This window comes from Chiloscyllium punctatum, chromosome 32, assembly GCF_047496795.1.
Source record: "Chiloscyllium punctatum isolate Juve2018m chromosome 32, sChiPun1.3, whole genome shotgun sequence".
NCBI lineage: Eukaryota > Metazoa > Chordata > Chondrichthyes > Orectolobiformes > Hemiscylliidae > Chiloscyllium > Chiloscyllium punctatum.
This window is the reverse complement of record NC_092770.1, coordinates 71,069,984-71,085,023: the sequence shown is the minus strand read 5'-3', so window position 1 is coordinate 71,085,023 and position 15,040 is coordinate 71,069,984. Positions and strand designations below refer to the sequence as shown.

The 15,040-nt window shown below is 42.4% G+C and overlaps 1 protein-coding gene across 3 annotated transcripts in view; it reads right to left on the bottom strand.

Moving 5' to 3' along the window:
* The window catches only part of pot1 (protection of telomeres 1 homolog), a 331,735-nt gene that overhangs the window by 229,199 nt on the left and 87,496 nt on the right, over positions 1-15,040 (bottom strand). For all 3 annotated transcript variants that reach the window (XM_072552655.1, XM_072552656.1, XM_072552657.1), the window contains exon 5: positions 9,205-9,315. In XM_072552655.1, the coding sequence (XP_072408756.1) occupies positions 9,205-9,315 (111 nt within the window). The remainder of the gene's footprint in view (positions 1-9,204; positions 9,316-15,040) is intronic.

Here is a 15,040-nt window from a genome sequence, read left to right as displayed (position 1 = left end):
TACCCCTTGACTCCACTATCTTTAAGAGCTCTATCCAATTCTTTCTTAAATGAATCCAGAGACTGGGCCTCCACTGCCCTCTGGGGCAGAGCATTCCACACAGCCACCACTCTCTGGGTGAAGTAGTTTCTCCTCATCTCTGTCCTAAATGGTCTACCCCGTATTTTTAAGTTGTGTCCTCTGGTTCGGCACTCCCCCATCAACGGAAATATGTTCCCTCCTGCCAGAGTGTCCAGTCCTTTCATAATCCTATACGTTTCAATCAGATCCCCTCTCAGTCTTCTAAACTCAAGGGTATACAAGCCCAGTCGCTTCAGTCTTTCCATGTAAGGCAATCCTGCCATTCCAGGAATTGACCTCGTGAACCTACGCTGCACTCCCTCAATAGCCAGAATGTCTTTCCTCAAATTTGGAGACCAGAACTGTACACAGTACTCCAGGTGTGGTCTCACCAGGGCCCTGTACAGCTGCAGAAGTACCTCTTTGCTTCTATACTCAATCCCTCTTGTTATGAAGGCCAGCATGCTATTAGCCTTCTTCACGACCTGCTGTACCTGCATGCTTGCCTTCATTGACTGGTGGACAAGAACACCCAGATCTCTCTGAACAGCCCCTTTACCTAATTTGATACCATTGAGGTAGTAATCTGCCTTCCTGTTCTTGCCACCAAAGTGGATAACCAGACATTTATCCACATTAAACTGCATCTGCCATGCATCTGCCCACTCACCTAACTTGTCCAGGTCACCCTGTAATCTCCTAACATCCTCATCACATTTCACCCTACCACCCAGCTTTGTGTCATCAGCAAATTTGCTAATGTTATTGCTGATACCAACTTCTATATCATTTACATATATTGTAAAAAGCTGCGGTCCCAGCACGGATCCCTGCGGTACCCCACTGGTCACTGCCTGCCATTTCGAAATGGAGCCGTTAATCACTACCCTTTGTTTCCTATTAGCCAACCAATTCTCTATCCAATCTAGTACTTTGCCCCCAATCCCGTGCGCCCTAATTTTACTCACTAACCTCTTGTGTGGGACTTTATCAAAAGCTTTCTGAAAGTCCAGGTACACTACATCCACTGGGTTGAAGTGTTCCGAGGCGGAAGATGAGGCGTTCTTCCTCCAAGCGTCTGGTGGTGAGGGTGCGGCGGTAAAGGAGGCCCAGGACCTCCATGTCCTCGGCAGAGTGGGAGGGGGAGTTGAAATGTTGGGCCACGGGGCGGTTTGGTTGATTGGTGCGGGTGTCTCGGAGATGTTCCCTAAAGCGCTGTGCTAGGAGGCGCCCAGTCTCCCCAATGTAGAGGAGACCACATCGGGAGCAACGGATACAATAAATGATATTAGTGGATGTGCAGGTAAAACTTTGATGGATGTGGAAGGCTCCTTTAGGGCCTTGGATAGAGGTGAGGGAGGAGGTGTGGGCGCAGGTTTTACAGTTCCTGCGGTGGCAGGGGAAAGTGCCAGAATGGGAGGGTGGGTCGTAGGGGGGTGTGGACCTGACTAGGTAGTCACAGAGGGAACGGTCTTTGCGGAAGGCGGAAAGGGATGGGGAGGGAAATATATCCCTGGTAGTGGGGTCTGTTTGGAGGTGGCGGAAATGTCGGCGGATGATTTGGTTTATGCAAAGGTTTGTAGGTTGGAAGGTGAGCACCAGGGGCGTTCTGTTTTTACCTTTTTAACTTATAACATGGCCAATTCGCCTGACCTGTACATCTTTGGACTGTGGGAGGAAACCGGAGCACCCGGAGGAAACCCACGCAGACACAGGGAGAACATGCAAACTCCACACAGACAGTGTGGAGGCTGGAATTGAACCTGGGACCCTGGTGCTGTGAGGCAGCAGTGCTAACCACTGAGCCACCTGTGTCTGTTGAGAAAAGGTGGAGTTAACATTTCAAGTCCAGTGACCCTTCTTTCGAACTGCACACAGTCTTCTAAACAGAATGCTAAGTTAGTTTAATATAGGTTATATCTTTTTCCTTTCTACACCTCTTGAAATGAACTCTGGTGCTTTATTTCTTTGCCAACGATCTTGTCAGCCTTATTAATAATGGAGTGTCGATAGCATATCGCACCGTATTATTATTGGTCATTTTTGGTAGTGTTTCATTAGTCTGCAGTTGTTCAACCTAATCATTCAGGCATAAGGTTTCATCTCAAGGACAAAGACAATATACTGAAAGGATTTTTCTAACATTCTGAAGATCATTGCTGTGGTTGTGAGTATAAAGCAGCCAATACTGCACAGGCTATTCCATATGTGGCACTGAAGCATTTTCATACTGAAAACACTGTCCTCACACTCTGACATACAAAGAGAGAATACTCGTATCAAATATCTAACAGCTTTCTCTAATAGCAACTACAAGACCAAACCCGGACTCTGAACTGCTCGGTCAAGGAGAGTTGTATGTTTGTGTCTGCATTAATATTGTCTTACCAAGGCTGACCTGAGGAACAGACCAAACATTTATCAAACAATATTTGGCAACTAATTTTCATTACTCAGCCAACTTGGTAAGCAAAGGTAATCAGGAACTGTCACATCGAATTTAGCCTGTCATGTACATAAAACACCAAGCAGGAGCATACCAAGACTTCCTTAATTTTAATTAGATGCATAGTCATCTGGACCAGGTATCAGATCATAGCCATTGTTTCCATTTTATTTTGTAGACAACACTTTCTCAAAATGCATCTGCATTTGCAGATTCTCCAGACTCCTTGTTTCTTAACTTGTCCTATGCCACTCCTTTCAACCTTTCACCATTATGCTCATTGTCACTCCTACCTTCCACAGTATCATGGACCAACTTGCTTGTTTCCCAACCCCTGTTTATCTTACTCTGGACTTAGTTGGACTCTGTTGGATCTGTAATCTCTTTCCAGAACTGGAAAATGTTATCATTCTCAAATATTAATTTTGTTTTTCCCTCCAAAGTTAGCACTTGAACTTGAGTTTTTCCAACATTTTCCGTTTACATATCAGATCTGCAGAATCTAGAGCATTTCACCTACCTTTAAATCTCTTTTTGATAAATGCTGGCTAGGAATTCACAGTCAGGGTAACAGACAGACAGACAATCTATCATTATTATAACACAGGGTACCTGCTAGCAATTTGTTAAGTATGTATGTGTACAATTAAACTTAGAACTCATTTTAAATATTCATGGTTAAATAATTTAAGGCAGAAGCTGATAGATTTGTGATGACTAAGGCAATGAAAAATTACTGGTGGTACACAGGAATGCACAGTTACGTTTAAAATCAGAACAGCCATGAGCTTTCTGAATCACAGAACAAGTACAGAGGGTTAAGTGACCTTATCTTGTTCCTGGTTTCTCATTGTCAGAGATAACTGCTTTCTTTCAGAGTGTGTTGCACTTTTCAAGTTAGACCCGAAATGAGTGAAGTGGTAAAAACTTGCTAGATCTACATGAAAATAGTTGAAAAGGCTAAATGTAGTGTATTCAAGAATAGATAAACAACAAAATGAGTGATAACTACTGCTGAAAAAATCTTTTCCGAATTGAAAAGTTAATTTGACAAGATCAAGTTCATTTCCTCAGATAGAAATTAAAGTTGGAAATTTTATCTGTCTGTTTTGTTTCACTTACTCAATTTTTTAAAAAAAAACATATTTACAGATGAGGGTGCCACTGGCCAGGCCAGCATTTATTGCCCGTCCGTAATTACCCAGAGGGCAGTTCAGGGTCAACCACATTGCTGTGGGTCTGCAGTCACATTTAGGCCAGACCAGGTAAGGATGGCAGATTCCTTCCCTCAAGGACATGTGAACCAGATATTTCTGACAGTCAACAATAGATTCCTGATCATCAGTAGATTCTTAACTCCAGACTTGTTGTTTTAATTGAATGCAAATTCCACCATCTGCCATGACTGGATTTGAACCCATGTCCCCAGATCATTACCCGACTCTCCAGATTAATGGATAGCGATAATACCACTAGGCTGTTGCTTCCCCTAACCCCACCAGTATTTCCCAAAGTTTATGTGCTTTAAAATGAATTATTAATCAATATATTTTTCCTGTTTTATTGTTCCTGATTTTGACTCTCTCTGTCTCAATGAAGATTCTTCCACTGGATTGGCTGACGTGCCTCACTGTTTTTGGGTTTGCTAGTCCCAGTCAAAGAGCCCAAAACAGGTCATCATAATGGATTGAATTAGAAAAAAAAACTTCATGTACAAACCCATAAACAATTTCTTGGCAAATATTGGCAAGGTGTCCAGTCAATGCCATTACTTCATTCCAAGAACTAAATCAAAGCCAGTACTTTCTAATTCCAAACAAAGTTCTTTGGAGGCTTTCAGCCCAATTAATTGAGCTGCTATTTTGTCTCTCAAAGCTAATGATAAGCATGCAATGTGTTTGTGATTCTACTTTGATCCATTCTGGAAACTGGTCTAACGAAGTGAAAGGATTACGTAGCAATAAAACTCTATAAAAAAGGATTTTTCAAAAACGACCAATAGGCCCACTGGTGATTGCTTGAAAATTCCCAGCCAAATCAGGCCTGAAAATTCCTGTGGGTAGACTTGGTCCCATTTCTGGAAACAAGCACTAGTGAGGTTAAGTTCTACTTCCTGAAGAAGGGCTTATGCCCGAAACGTCGATTCTCCTGCTCCTTGGATGCTGCCTGACCTGCTGCGCTTTTCCAGTAACACATTTTCAGCTAAGTTCTACTTAACCAATTTTTAATTTAACTGTTTGGACATGTGATGACATATTCAAATCCAGACCTTCTGGCCACTAGGGACACTAGCCCTCTGCTACAATAGCTCATTAAGTTCTACTGTCTGTGTACTGGTGCAGAAGTATTTTCAGAGATATTGGAAGAATGGTAATTAACAAAACTATAAACAGAGTTTACGTGAAGCATTGGTGAAACTGCACATCCAACAGGAGTTGCTCAGAATTAGTAAATAACCCAACTGGAATATGAATGATGTGTACCCATTGGAAGAGCCTTCAACTGAAAGTCGAGCCATTTTCAGGCACTTTATTTACAAGTTAACCTTCTTTGTCAGACAGCTATAGTTGTTTTATCAGTCTTGTAACCCCTTGCCGGTTGTATGAAATTAGTGAGTAATTAATTAAGCTCAGCTTAAAAATGAATTTGAATTTGAAGGGCAGTCTCCAGTAATGTCCATGGCAGGAACTGCTGATCAAAAGTATTTCAGAAGAGATTAGCCAGTAAGGTACAGTGGCTTCTAATAATAAAACACTTTTCAAATGCTTTGTACAAGTTCAATATTTTGGCTGCTTTTTGAAAATACTGATTTTACTATATCAGATGAAGAAATATCTCCCAAGGTTTGGAGAAGTCCATTATATGAGCACGTCCATTTTGGATTCGGCCTAATTGCTTGCATCACTAATCACAGAATAGATTCATAGAATCCCTACAGTGTGGAAACAGGCCATTCGGCCATTAAGTCTATACTGATCCTCCAATAGCACCCCACCTCGACCCACCTCCCTATCTCATCCCTGAAACCCTGCATTTCCCCATGGCTAATACACCTAGCCTGCACATCCCTAGACACGATGGGCAATTTAGCATGGCCAATCCAGCTAACCTGTACATCTTTGGATTGTGGGACGAAACGCACGCAGACATGGGGAGAACGTGCAAATTCCACATAGACAGTCACCCAAGGCACGAATCGAACCCGGGTCCCAGGCGCTGTAAGGCAGCAGCGCTAACCATTGAGCCATCGGGCCGCCCTAAATGGATGGGACTACCAGAACTGTGATCCAGCTCCAAAATGAACTAATAAATTAAAGATGGACTGTTCCACATATCCAACGAAGAGACAGGCATAGCTAGGGCCCATGCGGGTGCCCATGGCTACTCCTTTGGTTTGGCGGGAGTGGGAGGATTGGAAGGAGAAGTTGTTAAGAGTGAGGACCAGGTAAAAACAATGACTGCAGATGCTGGAAACCAGATTCTGGATTAGTGGTGCTGGAAGAGCACAGCAGTTCAGGCAGCATCCAAGTAGCTTCGAAATTTCGAAACTAATTGGATGCTGCCTGAACTGCTGTGCTCTTCCAGCACCACTAATCCAAGAGTGAGGACCAGTTCAGTCAGTCGAAGGAGGGTGTCGGTGGAAGGATACTGGTTGGTTCGGCGGGAAAGGAAGAAGCGGAGGGCTTTGAGGCCTTCATGATGGGGGATGGAGGTGTTTAGGGACTGGATGTCCATGGTGAAGGTAACACGTTCGGGGCCAGGGAAGTGAAAATCATGGAGGAGGTGGAGGGCGTGGGTGGTCCCAGAACGTTTCCCCTCCCCCCACCTTTTCTCAGTCCCAACCCTCAGACTCAGCACCGCCTTCTTGACCTGCAATCTTCTTCCTGACCTCTCCGCCTCCACCCCCTCTCCAGCCTATCACCCTCACCTTAACCTCCTTCCACTTATTGCATTCCCAACACCCCTCCCCCAAGTCCCTCCTCCCTACCTTTTATCTTAGCCTGCTTGGCACACTCTCGTCATTCCTGAAGAAGGGCTCATGCCCGAAATGTCGATTCTCCTTCTCCTTTGATGCTGCCTGACCTGCTGCGCTTTTCCAGCAACACATTTTTTTAGCTCTGATCTCCAGCATCTGCAGTCCTCACTTTCTCCCTGTTTCCACACTGTAGGGAATCTAATCTAATCTACAAATAAGATGAACTTCTGAATCAAGTTTATAAACAATTGGATTCAGCCTACTTGCTTGCATCACTAATCATAGATTCATAGAATCCCTAGAGTGTGGAAGCAGGCCATTCAGCCCACTAAGTCTCTGCTGACCCTCTCCCAACCTCATCCCTGTAACCCTGCACTTCCCCACGGCTAATCCACCGAACCTGGACACTCTGGGCAATTTAGCATGGCCAATCCAGCTAACCTGCATATCTTTGGATATACCAGTGCGAGGATTAAGTGACCATGTCCAAAGAAATATGGCTCCGAATGTCAGTTTCACTGTCTTCAAACCAGAGTGACCCCCTCACTGTACCAGCTGGGAGTCCCATCATCATGGAGACACAGTAATCTGGAATTGTAGATATGCAGAAGATCCATGACCTGCAGAGTTTGTGAGATGTGCTTGGGGGTAGTCTAGTACAACGTCTGCACTGGCATGGTGGGGGGAGGGACTTGCTGTTATAGGCTAAAACAGCAGTCACTCTTACAATGGAAATCCACCCCTTGTCCAAGTACAAATTTGTAATTTTCACTGTACCCCAATACTTTTTTTCCCAAGTTACAACATGTCCAATTTGAAGTTTGTAAGTCATAATAAATGATGACAGAGATTAAAAACAAAGTGACAACACATACATAAACCTCTTATATGTATCAGCAAGGATTTCTAGCAATCAATAAGGTTGGCCAAGGAAGTTCTGGGCCCATCTTGCAACCTTTGAGGACCACCATTTCTATGCAGAAAAGATCACGTAGGCTTCGAAATTAAGGATTTTCATTCCGGGCTAGGTCACTGAAATCAAATTAAACGCTTGTTTCTCGCCCAGCACTTTGATACATTTCGGATAAAAATGATATACTGCAGATCATCGGGTTCATTATACAGCCAGTTTCTATCTACTTAAATAATAAATTCCAGAATTATGGGAAAAATATTTCAGAGACAACATCGTTCAGGACTCATTTATCACCATCCAAGTAAGTGCAACCTCTGCTAAGTAGTTTTATATTAATTCTTTGTTGTGGAATATTTTGATATATGTATAAATAGTTTTTAAAAGCTAATGAAGTAATTTTGCTGTATCAGTATCTAAATTGCAAGCCTGCATCATACACTTAAATGAAAATAACTAATAGTTAAAGCTCTGTATCTTTCTTTCAATAATATGCTTGTCAATTTTACAAATTAAAACCTAGTCAAGCAGGAACACTTGCAGATAGATTTATAGGAGAATACACTTGCTTGTAAATAGAACAGTGCAAGTGAATGTAAACCATTCTTTTTAAAAATGCAATAATAAGAATGAAATAATTATGATTATCCAAGCATAGCAATGGCATGTGAGCATTTTATAGGTCTCTGCATGCATTATACTTCATAAACTATGCACAATATTTTGACAGGATTCCCCTGCACATAAACATAAGAAATTTGATGGTATATTGATAGATGGTGACACCTTTAGTGAAAGTAATTTCATACTGCTTTGGTTTCATCTTCAGTCCAAAGAGTCGGCTCTGAAAGGCACTGTGCGACAAAGGAAGATCAATTTTATTTCCTGAACAAACCCCAAAATGAATATTAGGATGACAAGCAACTATTTTAGTATGGGAAAGCATTGGATCATTTAGCCAGAACCATAAACTACAAGTATGAGGGAATGATAAGCAAATTGGTGAGTATTCAGATCCTCATCACTTCAGAATCGTGCCCAGTTCCAGCCTCTGAAATAGAAGAGAAACAACCAAACATTGAGAAAAGCCTCAGTGTTGATCAGTCGTGTTGGAAGTCTGAGTAACATTATGGAAGCTTGCTTTTTACAGACTTGAAAGTTGACAGCAACATGAAGACCTTATGGGAGAATATGAGATAATTGAGGATGTGAAAATGCCAATTTGGAAAAATAATGTTAAATTAAACTAAGAGGGAACAAATGACACAGTTTCAAACTGGTGAAAGGCAAATTTCAAAAAGATGTTCAGATGGTCTCACATAAAAAGTAATCAACGTGTGAAAACAAAGTATGGTAGACCAAAATCATGAAATCACAAGGAAAAAAATGCATTTTGCAATGAAAGCTGAAGGAGATTTTGGAAGGATCAATTAAGATAAGCCAAATGACTTCTTCATTCATTAGTATTTTGTTCTCATGCGATTGCACATTTTTCAGTTCTACTCATGGTTCTTCTATTATTCACTGTTACTCAAGCAAGGTCAGTCTGCTTCCCACCTCAAATGGCATCATTGATACCATTCTTTTAAAATTACAAACTGATTAGGCATCCTGCCCAGTTTAGCTCATCTATGAATAAAATACCACAACACCAAATCTACTCTGGACTTCAATGACTCCAGGGGAGTCGTGACTGAGTATCCAATCCTTTGTACCTTTCAATGTCCATCAGAATCTTCCACAATTTACTCCAGAGAGTTTTCAGCACTCCCAAGAAAATAGATTTACCAGCCCTAAGCTAACACTTACGAACACTGTTGTTCCCGTCTCTTCGGAAAGTTCAAGCTGTAAAACATGTCTTCCATCTTTACTGGCACTTGCTGACTTCCTGACTAGGAACTTGCTGAGCACTACTTTGTCCTGCCGGGATATGAAGAGAAAATCAGAAGAATTTATTATAAATTAATGAGGAAGGCAATAATTGAAACACTTCAAACATATTATTAAATAGGTTTGCAAAACTAGAAAGTCACAAGAATTCCATTTCGACAGTTCCTGCAAGAATACTGCAAACTGCTTCGGAAAAGTGCCATGTTTAAACAGAAAGCTTCTGAAATGTTAATGACTGACCCATCATTAAACAATTCAATCTTTCAGTTGGTACGCGCTGTCTACCAGCCATCAATGAAAGCCGTCACTTTAGAACCGAAACAAAAACAGAAATTGCTGGAGAAGCTCAGCAGATCTGGCAGCATCTGTGGAGAGAAAGCAGAGTTAACTTTCCGAGTCCATTGATGCTTGATGAACTGTTAGCGACGAGGAGAAACTGGCACTTATGCTGAAACTGAAGGTTTTTTGAGGGGAGTGGTGGTGAAGAGGACAGAAGATAGGTGGAGACGGAACCCACAGAGAGACAGTGTGATATGAAAGGGGGTGGTGAACTAGGAGCTAATGGATACCAGGCCAGGACAGAAGAAAAGCCAAATAAGAGACAATAAGACCCAAGAGTGAGAAAATGGGTTAGCTATGTTAAATGCAATCCATGTAATGTGATAAGGGGCCTGGGAGTATGTGGGAATGGGTGACTGTGCTAAAAGCAACCCACGCTATAAGAGGACAGGGCGTGGAGTGAAAAGAAAAACGTAAGGATGGAATCATGCTCTAAAGTTATGGAACCCTAAAGACTACAGGGTCCCCAAGCCAAATCTCTATCCTTTCTGGAACACAGAACCTGAGTCTATTAGTGTGTCTATTAATACATATTTTTTCCTGACAGATATAACCTCTAAGTTCTAAAATTTACACAGCAAATCTTTTCTGCACTTTATCCCATTCTGGAGGCCAGAACTATTCATAGTATGCTCAAGTGTGGTTTAACCAAGGCATGAAGCAATTTGAACATAACTTCTCTGCTTTTCAATTCTAAACTTCTGAACAGGAACCTCTCTGATCACTGGGAGCAGACTTCTTTTTTAAATGGCAATTTTTTTAACCTGAGCATTTACTTTCAATGAATGTAGTATCTGCACCTTCCGCACTCCATCTCATTTGCATGTGTGTTTTTCAAGGAATAAGTAATCATCTTATTCTGAAATGTAGTATTGCCGATTTATCGAGGTTAAATTTCAATTGGTGAGTGCATGCCCATTCTCCAACTTCATTACTGCTTTTCTCTATGTTTGTCATTTTCTTCTTTTGTATTAACTACATCCTCGAATTTGATGTCATGTCCAAATCTTGTTGCACTTCTGATTTGAGCGTCCAGATTTTTGTATAAAAAGGGAGCCTCAGAAATTTCAGCACTGATCCAGATGGAATGTGACTTCTTAATATTCACAATAACCCTCAACCCATTTCCCTGCTTTGAGATGGTTAACACTGCAGGACACATTTTCCATCCAAATATAAAGAACTGGCTGGTAGCTGATTGGCTCCAAACATAGATTCCTACCTGAACAGCCCTATTTTACTCGGGAAGATCAGGCACATAGTTGAGGGAGCTGATGACTGGAGCCCTGCACACATTCAGGATATTTCAGTTGACAGAGACAAATCTCAATGCTAATATCAATGGAACATTCTTTAATACAATGCAACATGGAGTGAAAATGTCAGCAATACTTTCCTTCATTCAACTCGATACAATCAGACATATAACACAGCGCAAGGTGCTGATGAAACACTTAACAAAGTTAAAAGAACAGGTCCATCTCAAGAGCATTATCATCTATTACAGTCATAGAAATATACAGCACTGAAACAGACCCGTTGGTCCAACGTGTCCATGCCGAACAGATACCTTAAATAAATTTGGTCCCATTTGCCACCATTTGGCCCATATCCCTCCAAACCCTTCCTATTCATATTCCCATCCAGATGCCTTATAAATGTTGTACCCGTACCAAACTTCACCACTTCCTCTGGCAGCTCATTCCATATATGGACCATCCTCTGCATGAAAGTGTTGTCCCTTAGGTTCCTTTTAAATCTTTCCCCACTCACCTTAAACTTGTGCCTTCTAGTTTTTAACTGCCCCACCTGGGGACTAGACTTTGTCTATTTATCCTATCCATGCCCCTCATAACTTTGTAAACCTCTGTAAGGTCACTCCTCAGCCTCCGACATTCCAGGGAAAACAGCACCAGCCTATTCAACCTCTCCCTCTAGCTCAAATCCTCCAAACCTGGCAACATCCTTGTTAATCTTTTCTAAACCCTTTCAAGTTTCACAATATCCTTTCTATAGCAGGGAGACCAGAATTGCACGCAGTACTCCAAAAGTGGCCTAACCAACATCCTGTACAGCCGCAACATGATCTCCATTGAGACAGTGAGTTACTTTGCCAGATAATTGTTCAGAGTGAAGAGGACGCAAAGGATCCTTGCGAAAGGGGTCATAAGGGAGGAAAAGTGCAGAAGAGTGGAACAATGCAAGAGAAAGTAATGAAGTCACTGGGAGTTAAAGGCAGAGGAAGAGGGAAAGTAACAGGCTAAGGGAGAAACAGCATTAAAAACAATTCAAAATCCACAATTCACAGCCAGTTATTAAATATCTTGAGGCAATGTTTTTAACAGTGATAAAACACAAGATAGACAACTACAGAAGTTTCTCTGTTGGCAAATGATTTGAGACAAAATCACTGTTTCACATTCCACAAGCACAACCACATTTTACTGAACAGAGTTCATAGCCTGTAACATTTCAGCTCCTTCGGCCTGTGGGGCCACACAAAATGCAGACATGCCTCTTTGTGTCATCTATCTACATACAATTACAATACAACCCACTGAAAACTGGCAGAGCCATTCTCACCAGACATATTTTCCTTACACCTACTGTTGAAGAATTAATGTACTTTAATATGGGCGGCACGGTGGCACAGTGGTTAGCACTGCTGCCTCACAGCGCCAGAGACCTGGGTTCAATTCCCGCCTCAGGCGACTGACTGTGTGGAGTTTGCACATTCGCCCCGTGTCTGCGTGGGTTTCCTCCGGGTGCTCCAGTTTCCTCCCACAGTCCAATAATGTCCAATAATCCACGCTAAATTGCCCTTAGTGTTAGGTAAAGGGGTAAATGTAGGGGAATGGGTGGGTTACGCTTCAGCGGGTCGGTGTGGACTTGTTAGGCCGAAGGGCCTGTTTCCACACTGTAAGTAATCTAATCTAATCTAATCTATTTCCTCTACTGCCAACTAGAACAATGGACAGCAAGACCCCTTCACTGGCCGTTGTCCATTGCAACCTCTTCCTCCTCAGCTTCAGGCGGTGTCTTGCTCTTGACAGGTCTCCTTAAATACGCTTCTCCAGTTCTGCTCCAGCTGACCCCAATGGTCTTCCCTGCCTGGTGACATCCAGCCATTTTAACAGGGCAAATATCCAGGAGGTGGAATGCATGTTCTGTCATTCTGAGTCACTCCATTATGATGTCCTGTGGCATCTCTGGCCAGTCCTGTACAGCATTCCTTTGAGGAAATGTCTCTCTGAACAATGCCCAAGATCTGATAAAGATGAAAAAGCTGCAGATGCTGGAATCTGAAAGTACAAAGGCAGAGGGCTGAAAGAACACAGCAAGTCAGGCAGCATGAGAAGGGGGAGAATTCGACATTTTGGGTGTAACCCTTCTTCAGGTTAACTTCTCCCCCTCCTAATGCTGCCTGGCTTGCTGCGTTCTTCCAGGATCTAATAAAAGCAGCACTTGTGGAAGATATCCAACTTAAAGTCAATGAGTTGTACAGCAGGGAAGCGGACCCTTCAATTCAACTCATTTGCCCTGACAAGACATCTCAATCTGACCTAGTCCCATTTGCCAACACTTGGCGCCATACCCCTGTTCCTGATGAAGGGCTTTTGCCTGAAACATCGATTCTCCTACTCCTCAGATGCTGCCTGACCTACTGTGCTTTTCCAGCATCACACTCTTGACTCTAATCTTTAGCATCTGCAGTCCTCACTTTCGCCCATCCAGATGCCTTTTAAATGTTGTAATTGTGCCAGCCTCCACCACTTCCTCTGACAGCTTGTTTCATACACACACGACTCTCTGCCTGAAAAAGTTACCCCTCAGGCCCTTTTTAAAACTTTCCCCTCTCACCTTAAACCAATGCCTTCTAGTTTAGGACTCCCCTAGCCTGGGAAAAAGACCTTGGCTATTCACCCTATCCATGCCCCCTCATGATTTTATATAACTCTGTAAGGTCACCCCTCAGAACATACATGACTCTTTTGCTGTTCTTTTCCACTGACTGTAGGTGGCACTACACTGAATGTGTTGGCTCTCAGCTTGAGGACTGTATTGATAACATTATATTCTCACACTGGGTTGAATCATTAGAAGACCAATGTTACTTTGTTGATTCATGTATGAATGTTACCCCCTACAATACTCTCTGGGTTGGTATTGCTTCCTAGGTCAGGGAAGTGATTAATGTCCTCAATGTCTCGTTGACCAATAGTGATGGGGTGGAAGGGGGGGGGGGGGGGGTAGCGGGGGGAAGAGTCTTGCTGCCAACCTGTCATTGTTTTGAGAAGGCTTCACAAAACTCACGTCTAAACCAATCTTGACACCACTACACTCTCAAGAGATGCCGTGGAGCACATATAATTCTTTGGAAAGTAAGATAAAGACACCTGGGAAATCTTGCAATGTTGACAATGCGATGCCAAAATCCACACTCATCAGCATCTTCTGCAGGATGAACATAATAAGAGGGAAAGGAAATTCCTTTCATCCTTGCTTATTTATAAGAATAGGTAACCATGTTTATGTGGTACAGAAAAATTAAACATAGACATGGGATAGAGGAATCCAGACTGATGTAGATTCTTTTATCTCCGTTTTAATAACGATCACACAAGAAGCCTATTTATGAAACAATGCAAGCTGAGTGCACAACTGAGAGGCTACTGGTAATGAAGAGTTACTAGTCATACATCAGATGGGATACCCGTCATACCTTGGCAACGTACTCCATTGCCAGGTAGATATTATAGCTATAATGAAACATCCTGGCTCGGGGCATGGCAAGTAGAGTATAAATAGAGCACAGTACTATTACTGGATATTTGACAGGGCCCACAGCCTTTGCAATATCCAGTGCTTCTAGCTGGTTTCTTGATATTATATGAGGGGTATCAGACTGGCTGAAGACTTTGGAGAAGGCCGCAATGGATCAAACACTCAATACTTATGGATGAAGACTGCTTCAGCCTTTCCTTTTGCACTGAATAGCTGGGTTCCCCATTTATTGAGAAATGGGAATACTTGTGAAACTGCCTCCTCTGCTGCCACATTCACAGCTGGATGTAGTGGGATTGCAGAGCTTAGATCTGATCCGTTACTTGGGTAAATGGTTAGCTCTGTACATCACTGGTTGACACACAGTTGCCCCTTGTTTGGGCTTCACCAGGTTGATATCATATCAGCCACTTCTTAACCTTAATGCCTTCAAACTTCAGCTTCCTTCACCTGTTGGTATCTTTAGTCTTCCTTACCTGCCCCAAGCCCCAATGGAACTTTCACATTTCCTTCATTTTCAAAAATAAAACCCATAAGAAGCTGAATTCTGTCCTTCTGGTATCAAACAAAGATACCCCATAAAAATTACCAACTCATTCAAAGTTCAAACTCTACCAAGATTTTAATATAA